The 12,466-nt window shown below is 35.5% G+C and overlaps 1 protein-coding gene across 11 annotated transcripts in view; it reads left to right on the plus strand.

Annotated features, from left to right (window-relative positions):
* ZNF536 (zinc finger protein 536) overlaps window positions 1-12,466 on the plus strand; it is a 400,318-nt gene that overhangs the window by 327,233 nt on the left and 60,619 nt on the right. Inside the window, exon 7 of one of the 11 annotated variants that reach the window (XM_074968697.1) lies at window positions 1,180-1,220. The exons of the other annotated variants lie outside the window; for them this stretch is intronic. Within the exon in view, the coding sequence (XP_074824798.1) occupies window positions 1,180-1,193 (14 nt within the window). The 3' untranslated portion in view covers window positions 1,194-1,220. The remainder of the gene's footprint in view (window positions 1-1,179; window positions 1,221-12,466) is intronic. 11 annotated transcript variants of the gene reach the window in all.

Here is a 12,466-nt window from a genome sequence, read left to right on the forward strand (position 1 = left end):
TATCCATGTTGATAGATAGTGGAACAACATTAAAATTCCAGCCCCCGTGTCCTCTGCTGGGTGCATAAATCTATTTCTCCATTTTGTTACACAATGTATAATTCTGCTCCCTAAAACAGAATAGAGTAACATGATGCAGCATTCACAAAACAATCTTTCTTGTTTGGGGGAGTGGGGATGCTTGGAAGGAGGGGGAATGAAGTTGGAAATGAACTATTGTCTAATTTTTTTTTAAAAAAAGAAAGCATACAGAGTCAGACTTAAAATCGGTACTTGGCAAGCCCTGTGAGTACAAGGCCAGAATTCCAGACCAAGCTTGCATCTTATCCCTTGTAATCATAGAATTGTTCTCATTGAAAGGACAACAGGTTATGTGTTGAAAAGTGGTTAAGCTAAGCAGTGTTTAAGGAGATAATGCAAATGCAATGCCTCCATAACAGAGAGGGGGTATATATATATATATTTAGAAATCATTCCTTTTGGTAAATATATTGTACATAAAATGACAGCTAGAATTTTTAAATCATTTTTGGATTCCACTGAGCCTTAGTCAGGGGGACTTGTGCATGAGGTCACTGCCAAATTTCAAATGCCCTTTAAATCTTTCTTTAAATGTAAACATATACAATCTTCTCGAATAAGGCCTTAAAAATGTAATACAGGGCTAAATTCACATTTTAAATATAAAAACATGTTTAACGTATTTAAAGCAATTGATTTAATTGTCTAAATAAAACCAGCTTTGCATAAATTAATAAAATATTTGCACTGGGATAGCATGATAATTACCCTGATTTTAGGGAATGAAGTGGTTAGGGCTTCTATTTACTCTATCTGCTAAACTCACGCATCTAACACTTAAGCTAACGTGGTTTCTTCAGCAACAACCCTTTAACAAATATTCAAAAAGATGACTGAATTTTGCAAGTTACTGTATTTCGTAGAAGGCTTTTTCCAAAGCTTCTAGAGTCAATGCAAATTTTAAAAAAACACACTTTTTAAAATTGGATGTATAACAGTGGTAAATCTTGGCTATTTTTGATTATTAAAAAAGGTACACATGCATCACTAATTAACAATAGGATTTTTATAATATTTTTTGTAATATTATGTAATATTTAAATTTGTGTTGATTTTTCTCAATTTTACATGTAGTAATTAATTTTGTCTTACTGACAGATGATTCTCAATGACTGATTTTCAAGAGAAAATCCAGACAGGTATTTTAACACTTTGTTTTCATTCAAGAAGCCTTGTATTCATGGTTCTGGTTATCGTTAAGGGGCACTGAACTAGGCTCTGTTGTTAATTAAAGGTTTAGTATATTTAGATAACTGAATCAGTTTCCATATTCTTATCTTTATGAAAATCTTTTTGTGGGGGAGTGTAAGCAAATTAGGCTCCCACCTTCCTCTGAACAGAGCATGCATATACCATGTATATAATTCAAACTTTCTTCCTTCCTGGGCTTTGGCTTTATTAACAAATGTAAGTATAACAACAAAACAGAAAGCTCAGCCTAACACTTTTCCCCAAGGTCGGCTGCTGCTAGGGTTTGCCCTGAAGGCCCTCGGTTCCACCCGTAGCACCCTCTGTTCAGTAAGAAAAAGAAAGACACTTTGATACTCCTCCCTCCCGTTATTTCGTGGTTGGAGATCAGCTGCCACTTTGATTCCTCAGTAATTTAGATTGAATCGTCATACAGGACACAAGTACCTGACCGGTGGGTGATTCAGCAGAGGAACCCTGAATTCCTGTGCCATTCATCATCCTGTTACAGGGAAGCTGCAGGTGATAAAGTTAGGCCAAAGTTAAAGAAACCACTTTATATCCAGCTAACAAAGCCTTTCTTTTTAGAAATCTCACAGTGAATGGGCAATATGGTAAAAAAACAAACAAACAACTAACTCCAATTTTATATTTTTGTTTTGTTTTGTTTTAACTGCAAATAACATATAGTATCTGCCTTTTTCTTTACAATTTTGAAGGTGATTGTTTGTCATTTCCCAATTAGCTATTGGAACATTTAAGCCATAATGGACAGTGCACCTTTAACATACTCATTAATTTCTTGTTATGCTGTTTGAGTGCTATGAACTTATCTTTGTCTCTCTCTCTCTCTCTCTCTCCCCCTCTTTCTGTCCCTAACTATTGATCCACATCTTAGTCTTACAATCTATATATATTTTAGTATTTATTACACTGAACTTGTAGACTGTGACATTGTAGTTAAGGGGCTGTTGGGGTTTCACAGTTTTTAGGGATTTATAACTCAGCCATTTTAAATACAAAAGGCTGATAGTTGGCAATAATTCTTTCCAAAGAATGTGTTACTCTGATTGCCATTAATTGGAGTTATATGTATATTGATGCCTTTACATGAATAGCCAGACTGAATGCTGTATTTCAATATAAAAACTGGCTAATCCCTGTTGTAATATTAGACCAGTGGGAAACATTTCTTGCCAGTTTTAGTGCTGTTTTGTAATATAGTTAAAATAAAACAAGTGTTGATGGAGAGAAAGTAAGAATGAGTGCAGCCTTTGTGGCCTCATCGAATGATTGAAATCAGTGGGGGACTTTCCACTGACTTCAGTGGGGGTTTGGATCAGGCTTCTGGTTTTCACTACAGACTGGTCTGAAAATATCAGTTTTTATAGTGTATACCGCCTTTATATTTCTATCTTCTCACCTTGTCTTGTTAGTGTCTTATCACGTCACTTCCTGTACCCTTTGCTATAACAGGGATGTCAGCCTTGATTACCTTCTTTTGTGCCTCTCACCCACTCTGCCTGCACCTTCTTCTTCTACACTATCCCTGTACAAAGAACTCCCTTTCCAATCTGAGCTATAAGGCAACTGTCATTGAAATCCGTCCTCAAAGCCCACTTATGCAACAGTGCTTGTAAGAGGTTGTCTACACATGAAAGTCAATCCAGAAAAAGGTACGGTGTGAATTTTAAAGTGGATTAACTATTCCTGAGTAACAATATGTGTAGACACATTTATGCCAGAATAAGAGCATCCACACATGAAGTTAATCAGGAATTGTTAGTCTGGAAGAACTCCCTATGTAGACAAACCCTAAGTAAACAGCCAATTAGTGATGTCTAGGTTGAAGGACAGTAGGGATAATATGTGTATGTGTGTATATGTGTGTGTTTGTATAGCACCTGGCACAATGGGGCACTAATTCTGACTGGGACGGGGCCTCCTGGGTAGTATAGTATGTAAATCCTATTCATTTTCATGATGGTTTGTGGAATAAGATTTTTAGCATAATCATTCTACTGGCTTCATACATGGTTCATGAGATCCACTACTATCATCAAAAAGTATGTATGCCATTAAGGCATAAATTCATTCTATATCTTTCCTTAGAATCTGAAAAATACAAGTATCAGTTTTCTAAGTTAGATGCTCATGGACTTTTGTAAATGCATAACCTATGCACACAGGCCGAGATCCTGCAAGGTATTGGGGCGTTCAACTCCCTTTTGGGATCTGGGCCAGATCCCTTTCCAGTCAGGTATCTGTGCATTTTCATGGCTAGCCAGATACCTACCTGGATATATGTATGTACCTACACCTAATTTGTGCATACATTTCAGTTATTATATATACACATGGAAATGTATGGAGCTCGGCCACCTTATACCAGCTGAGGATCTGGCCCATAATATGCATGCAATTGCCTGCAAGTGTCTATGTTTCAAATCATGGCCCATATGTTTTAAGGTCATTTAGGAGAGAAGGTCAGGGACAACCATCACTTACACTCTCTGTCTTTCCTTCTTTTGAGCAACTCCTTCTGTAATAGTTTGTTGCACAAGTTTTTGCTACTGCTGTCCTTGGTGGCATATTGCATAAGAAATTCCATCTGAATTCCTTTTGTGCCTGCTTTTTCTTAGCATCAGTTCATGCCCAATTGCTGTTAGATATGACACTAACTTAAGTAGCCTTCTATAGCAGTTCTGTACTCCTTAACCTTCTCTTCTAAGGAATATAGATCTGGTTTGTTTTTGACTTACTAAGATAATTTTGTCACTTGATATCCTGTGTTGTACTTTCTCAATTTTTTTAATGATAATGTAGTCAAAGCTGATGTACAATATTCCAAATATTTCTTTGTTATTCTGTTATAAAGTGCACAAATGGTTTCTAACACTTTACAGTCAATACCTCGGTTTGTGTATCACAGAAGTATCTTTACTTTTTTGTGGTGCTGCTAGGTTTTGTGATTAAGATTTTAGCACTGTATTCAGAATTCCCCACAGCACCTATAAATAAATTTTTCTTTATTGAATTGCATCAAATCTCTTTCCATATTCCCTCAAAGACATTCTGAATTTTTCATTTTTTGCCACCCTCATTTTTATTGTCTGCAGCTTCCCCTCCATTTTCTATATTGAGTAAATTTCATCCCCCTTCTTGTACATTTCTTCTTTCAGGTCACTGATACAGAAAGTGAAAAAAAAATCAGCTTATTAGTGATGCTTGTGGGACACCAGCCAACACCTCCCATAGTCCTAATCTCTCTATGTTAATGTAAGGAAAAGCTGTGCCTTCAATATCCTATCCAGTCCTTTATCCAGTATTCAGCTCGCCCTCTCTTCAAAACTTACTCACATTGTAAATTAGTCTTTCAGGAGGTAGTGCAGCAAAAGCCTTCTTAAAGTCCAAGTAAATCATGCTCATGGCTTTCTTCATCATTTTATTTTTTGTTTATTTTTTTTTTCAAAATATTCTATTAGTTTTGTTACGTATGATCTCCCTTTTGTGAATCCATGCTGAATATCTTTAATTAAATCATAACTTTCCCTATTTTGTCCCTGATTAGTGTTTCCAATACCTTCCTCACTGCTGAAGTTCGGTTTACTAGTGTTTAATTTCCTTGATCTTCCCTAGAACTGTTATTAAATTAGTCCTCCCATCCAGTGGCATTTCCTCTCCCACCAAAGATATTTGCTAAAGCTTCCTGTTCCTTTGCCTCTTCCTGCAAAATTCTGGCATGGAGCCCATCTTTGGTGTCTGGTTTTGGATCTTAAATAGTATTCACAATACATTTTTACCGCTTCACCTTTAATTTCACTTGTTAATCTTTCTAATTCTTGGTAGCTTGGTGTTCTTGACAACACGGATATGCTCCTGTTCCTGTTGAAGCTAGCAGAAGCAGGAGTAGGCCTGGGAGTGCACAGCTTTGTTGGTTCCAAATGAACTTTTCATTGCTCTTAGAGCTTCTTTTTAAAGGTGGTCTCACCCCAACTTTTGAATAAGTCAGATCAGTACACTCAAATTGGGTTGTTAGATATCTAACTAAAATGAAAAAAAATAATAGTCTACACATATCTATCTTAGGTATTTATATAGCCTCCATTACTGTTGTATCTGAGCACTTCATAATCTTTAATGTATTTTTCATAATCTTTAATGTATTTATCCTCACAATATCCCAGTTAGGCAGGATGGTGCTGTTATTCCCATTTCACTGATGGGGAGTTGAGGCGCAGAAGGACTAAGTTTAAGTCACATGGGAAATCTATGATGAAGCAGGAAATTGAACCCAAATCTTTGAGATCCATGCTAGCACCCTAACCAGTAGACCATCCTTCCTCTTATGAATCCAAGATCTTTGATTCACAAATTTAGAGGTTGCTTTTGTGTCCTTAGTATATTTTAGCTCGGTTATATGCATATTCTTTATACTGATATTAACTCCTCTTTGAACATCTGCCATTTCCATAGAGAATCACTTCTTCCATTTCTTTTATTCCATATAGGGTCTGCTCCTCCTCTCACTGAAGTCAATTGGAAGTTTTGCCATTGCCTTCCTTGAGAGCAGGAGCTAGCCTTGACCCTGCTGAAATTCAACAGCTTTATCTTTTAGTTGTAAAGTCAGTCCTAACTCATTGTATGCATATTGTATGGAAAGAATGGATACTCAGAAGTAGCCCATTCATTTTAATGTAACCTTCCAGACTTAGATTTGGGTCATAGCAGTTGTGCTGCCATGGGTTGCAAAGACAACATCAATAGAAAAGATTCAGCTAAGGAGGAATCAAAGTAGTTCCTTCGACACTGTCTAGATCTCCTGGAATGTATTTCCCCACCATTCTTTAGAAGTCTCAGGCTCTCATGAAACGTATTAAAATAGGGGAAAAAATTGTAATATTCTCTATCTTATTATATATATAACTTTAAATAACCCAAAGAAATGTAAATGCAAAAGGCATTAAAATAAGGTTAGGTGCTAAATTTTCCAAATAGCTCAGGAAGATTTTGTCCCATCTCTCCTGTTAACAACTATAGGAGTCAAGTGACTCTGACCCTGCAAACTTCCATGGAAATGAATACCCTAAGGCTGCAACTTAAACCAGAAAACAGCCACTATGTCCTTAACTCACCTCATTTTGATTAAAAACTGGTACTGGATATGACATGTAAGATCACACTTACTGCTCTGAGACCCTGGAAACCCGAGCATGATGGAATACGTCAGGGGTGGAGTGGCAGCCTTGACTCTGAATATTTTTGCTTTTGTCAGTTAAAGTCAGACAGTGAATGTTACTGTAATGACATTTTATATCTTCCACTCGGTATTCTAGTGGAGGGAGCCACAGGTGTTCCACTGGAATTACTCACACATTTATAGAATTGGACATTCTGTCATTAAATGGACTTAAAACTAAAAAGCCTTTGTCTGTGAAAGGTGACCAATAGAAAGAGACTTTGGATTATCTGATATCCCATAACTTAATCATATGGCTCTTAAGAGTGGGACATAAGCAGCTGTGTCTCACTAATATGCATGCAATATGTGTAAAGTGATATGCTTTAATTCTAAACTTGTTTTTAGCAGGAAGAAAAAGCATTTAGATGAGGAACATTAAGATTCAGCATTAACCATTTTTTTCCTCAGGGCAAAATTATTCATCACCTGATATTTATTAAGGCAGCATTTTTATTTTATTGCTATACACCATAAAGGGTCTGTCTAAACATTCTCAAAGTTTTGTGATAAAGTTTAACAGAGTAGCTAACAGTATTTAACAGGACTTTCAAAATCAATGATTTTGAAAAAGCGTTCATTTAAAAAAATAGAAATGTTGTCAGACAATACAGCTGAAATAACCAGGACAAGCATTCATTTACTTTACTATTTCAATTTAATTTTTTTTATTCATCCTCCCATATTACATAAATTTTATTTCAGAATTGTAGTCTTAATTATTAGTTTGTGTTGGTTTAATCTCTCTTATTTAAGTATGTTTGCTTTAATAATATTTTAAAAAAACTAAGACAAAGAAACTGTAGATTAGAGACTTTATTTTCAGGGTAAAATGATACGGATAAGTGAGCGTCAACTGACCAGAAATTATTTGCTTCTGTCTGTTAGACACGTAATGGAGTCATTTAACTAGTCAAATTAGGAGCTGTAGAAATGCACCATGCTTCATTACTGAGTTCGAATGGGCACCATTTTACATTTACGTCAAAAATTATCTCATAGCAAATTAATGTTTTCATTGTGCTGAAAAGTCAAAGCTGTGCAGTATTAGCACCACCTAGAGGACATAGCAAAATATTTTTAACATGTTTTCAGTACAAGAAAAACAATGATGAATATATTATCTTTAAAAACCAAGTATCTCAAAAAAACCTCTAAAAACTTTGTTGTGTTGTTTATATTGTCTGTATCTATATCTCCATAGAAACTAAATCAGATAGTTTAGCTCCATGAACTAACAAAAAGTGTAATGACATAAATTCATACTACTGAAATTACAAAGACATTATGAGAATACATTAATTCAATAGATTTGGTACATTATAGGAATACTGGGTAGTTTTCTTGCTTTATCCAGTTCCACACTGTTCCTTACATTGCAGATTGGTACTTTTGTGAGGTCTTTCAGTGTCTATACTATTGGCTATGCATTTTTACATACAGAAAAGAATTCTTTTTAAATATGAACATTTTCTTTTACTTGAGAAATACTGAAAACATTCTCATTTTAATCTGAGATTTTTACTAAAGTAATTTTGTATCTTCATTAAAAATTCCCAGAAAGCTAAAGAGAAATGAATTGAGGAGAAAGTAGTTATTTAACAAATTAAACACTTATGCAAACAATTGGTGGACAACTAGTGAAGATGAAATGTTCAAATGTACTGAAAGAACCCAGGTGAATGAAGAAAATGAAGGAGAAAATAGAATGCATCTTAAAAATATTTCATCACTAGTCTGGGTGCCTCTGATGCAAAAAATTTAAAGAATAGCATAACATTTAAAGCAAGCATTTAAAATGTGGTGCATATTTTGTGTCTCCAACTTCTGGAATTACATTTTCCCAATGAGATATTTGTAAGGTAGCTGACAATGTAAAACAGAATGTCTTTTGGCTAGGAACACTCAACAGAGAGTGAAGTTACAGTGGACATCTTCAACATCAAGGGTAGATGATTGCAAGGCATGCAGGTTCAATACTCAAGTGTTTGTGATGAAAGAATGTCCCTAAACTAAGTGCCTTTAGTAACCACAGAATTGTTGCTTATTGCTTTAATAAAACTTTAGGAGTTTGTGGAATAAAGTTGAAAAAACAATTAGCTAATAAGACTTACATCAGATACTCCATAGGCCATGATCCAAAGACCACTGAGGTCAATACGAGTCTTTCCATTAATTTCAATGGTCTATAGATCAGGCCCATAAAGCTCAAACTTGAAAACCCATTAATAGATTTTTAAGGTCAGAAGAGACCGTTAGGATCATCTAGTTTGACCTTCTGCAAAACCTGGGCCATAGAATTTCACCCAGTAATTCCTGCAATGAAGGGATTTTCATACATGAGCAATTGGACCACTCAAGTGACTAGGGAATACTCATTTGAGGGTTTGCAGGATTTGAACATTTGATCTGAACCTTCCTAAATGTATTTTTACATGTGGTTTTTAATTGACAAGAATATCTAAACTTATTTTTCTGAGGTTATTGAATGTTTTGTTCTGTGTATCTGAATGAGTTTGCCATGTTAATATTCTTTGAAAGCTTTTATAGAATGAAAATCAACCAAAAAAACACTCCATATTTTGACACAAAATATAATAGCCTGATAAAAATATGAGCAAATAGGAGGAAGTGGGACACAATTAATCTTGTATTACCGGTACATTTATCTCTGACACAAATGATCATTTATTAATTAAAATGCTGGCTGCCAACTCTATTTTGAAGACAAAAATTCCACATAATTGTGTCAAGTATGTAATTTTTGTTAGTATACTGTATTTTTCGTATTTCAATGAGATGCTCCTCAGGATCCTTTTTAAAATCAAATAATTGCTTGTGATATTATTTCCTGGCTAAGTACAGTATCTTAAACACATACTGTGCTGTAAGTTCAAGAATTTGACAGTGACTTTAGGGCCATGCCAAATTGGTAGGCGAAAGAACATGCCTGTGAGCAAGTTTTCCTTTTGTTCTAGACAAAGCTATTTTTTTTTTAATGGCTTAAGCTCATTGCTGAAAAGAATTTCTTTGGAACAGCAAACAAAAAATGTTAAGAGCCTTGCTTACAAGTACTCTGGTGTTTTCTTCTTTAACTGTAGAAACACTTTACCTATTACCATGAATCTTGTCTGCTGAGATGTTTCAGCCTTCATGTTATGTTTACCAAGGCCAGACTAGAGGATCAAATAATTTATAACCATTCCTGTTGGATTTTATGTAATAACTTTGGAACTCATATAAAGTAATGATCCACAAACTCTTTTAATGTTCATTATAAAATATGAAATATTTCTCAGAACCATTGCAATTATGTGACCAGACATAACTGTTTCACACATGAGTAAATACAGGGAGGTTTAACATAACTTTATTATCTTCCTGTCTTTTCCTCTCATTGATGTGATAATGCTGTTTTAATATTTTTCTAAAGAAAAGTTAAGTAATTTCAGAATCTCTATTGAGGCCTAGTTTATTGGTTTTTGTAATAGAGCACTCAAGAATAATTATATTTATGATTAGACCGACACTAATAAATGTTGTGTCTGAATAGGAGTAAAATACCCCAAAAGCTTTATATAATTGTAGATGTATTTGTCACTATGTCTACTGAATTTTTGTGCTATATAAAGTGGATAAAAGGAAATATTTAGGATCCATCTATCTAGCCATTTATTCTGTGCTCATCACCGTAGTATCAAGGCATCTTACCAGGGGGCTTTCTGATTTTTATTAGATATTAAATGTTAATAGATATGGAATGGGAAAATCAGTTACAATCTCATGCAGTAACAGTTCACTGATTATTTAGGGGAAAATACCTCCCTCCAAAGGAAAAACCCATGAATGAAGAAAAGTTCTCAACACAGAGGAGATGATTCACCTTGTGGTGTTTCCTCCGTCTGCTGCCCTTGAGGAAGAGGGTTTAGGAGATAACAGAGCGGGGGGAAAGGGTGAGGTCTATAAATCTGGTGGAGCTTATGGCTCCCCAGGAAAACCAGCCTACATCCCTGGAGATCTCCTCACAGTGCTCAGGAGGCCCCATCTTAGGAGTAATGCTGCTGTTGGTTTTCCCCTTGAAGCTTGTAAAATGGAAGATGATGATGCAATGGTCAGTTACTGCTCGTTGCACCAGCAGTTCCTCCTGTGTAATTGCCAAGCTGTACAGAGGGGAATGTGCCACAGAAAGAGGTTGCTCCTCTACCCTGCCACCTGAGCCCAAACATCCCCAATCCATGGCTCTGTGTTTCATGCATGTAGGTTATACTTGTGTCAGGGGCCATTTGGAGCATGCCACCTGTGACAATGCATAGTGGAGTTGTTTGAAGTCATCCTTTAATTCTGCCATATGACTGAAGTACCCACGCTTCTTTACACTGGCAATTCAAAAGGCTTGAATAGTTAGAATGAGAATTCAAGCTGCAAAATACAATTATTATTTTTTATTTGTATTATGGCAATGCAGAGATGTCCCAGTCAAAAATGTGGCCCCTTTTTGAAACTTGGAAGGCATTTCAGACTATATATATGCTTAATCTTGTATGGTTTACCCAGACAAAAATCCTGTTACTCTAGTGAACATTTTATCTAAATAACGGCTGCAGGATCACCAACTGTGTTCACAAATGGTGAAATTCACCCCAGTACACTGTACAGTACAGTACACCCCAGGTCCCAAGGGTGTCCCTTTGAGGGAAGGGGAGAAACATGGGCAGATTTACCTTATTGTCCCTTACCTATGACCAAATGAGCCTCTGTACTTGGTCTGAATAAGCTGGCATGGAGAGGCATGTACAATATGGCTGTGGAGGGTTCCATAGATTTGATCCATTTGCCAGAATGCATAGGACTTTCAGAGGCTTTTCCAGCCCATAGGTTGGAATAGCAGCACTGAAAGCCCTCACTGCAGCCCCACAACCGACCCGGGGGCTGAAAGGTTGAATTCCATCCCCCAATCTCCTGCTTCGCTCCTTTTACTCAGGCTTTGTGCAGTGAGAGGTAAATTTCATGCATTGAGAGGAAGAAAGAGAATTCATAAATGTTATTTTTATGAGTCAGGAGTAACCCGCAAAGTGATAAGTGGTGAAGCACAGCAGAACCATGAATCAGTTTGGCATGGTCATTCCCAAAGTGAGAAAATAACTTGTTTATTCCACAGAGTCCCTTTGCTGTGCATTATATGTGTAGAACATTCCATTCTCTTTAAGTTTTAAATTAAAATGATTTTATTTTGCCTGATGAAATGCTGATGCATTAAAGTATGATTCTACTTGTCCTTTTATAGTAGAAAAATATGGTCTGACTAATGACATGATGAGATAATATATTCATGAGGTCCAAAGGATGGTTGTATTAAAACAATGTACTCATTCTCACTTAAGACCATTAGTGTAGCTTTGTACAGCTTTAAATGTTAATCAATTTTCAGTTTATAAATTTCCACATGCAACATTTGAAATTTTCAAATTTAAAAAGAAACTGAGATTTTTTGCCAATAACAAAACTTTCATTTTCACTAGTGAAAACTTTTTTTATCATTACAAATGGTATATGTTGCCTAAGAACAAATCACAATTGTTGACTCATGTCCCAAGTGAAAATTTACACCTTTTGTAAAGAAATTTCTCAGTTTTAACAATGAAGACCAAACACAAACCGCATTAGCACTAGCATGAGGAGTAATGTCAGTGTGATGATTCACCTTCGGGTTACTTTATATTATTGTCCTTAGATTTACCTGGGAGAAAGCTACTGCTTTTTCTTTTGAATCAAGACTATTTAAAACAAAATGATCATATGTTCTGTGGTACACTACTTTGTAAGAAATTGTATCAGAGCATCTTTTTGAATAAACCTATCCATTATATAGAATGTATGTTTCAAATTTGAAACAAAAAAATCAATTAAACAATCTTTTAAACATCAGCATTATGTTGGATTCCTTTTTTAAAGAATATT

The sequence above is a fragment of the Natator depressus genome, chromosome 12 (assembly GCF_965152275.1).
Source record: "Natator depressus isolate rNatDep1 chromosome 12, rNatDep2.hap1, whole genome shotgun sequence".
Taxonomy (NCBI): domain Eukaryota; kingdom Metazoa; phylum Chordata; order Testudines; family Cheloniidae; genus Natator; species Natator depressus.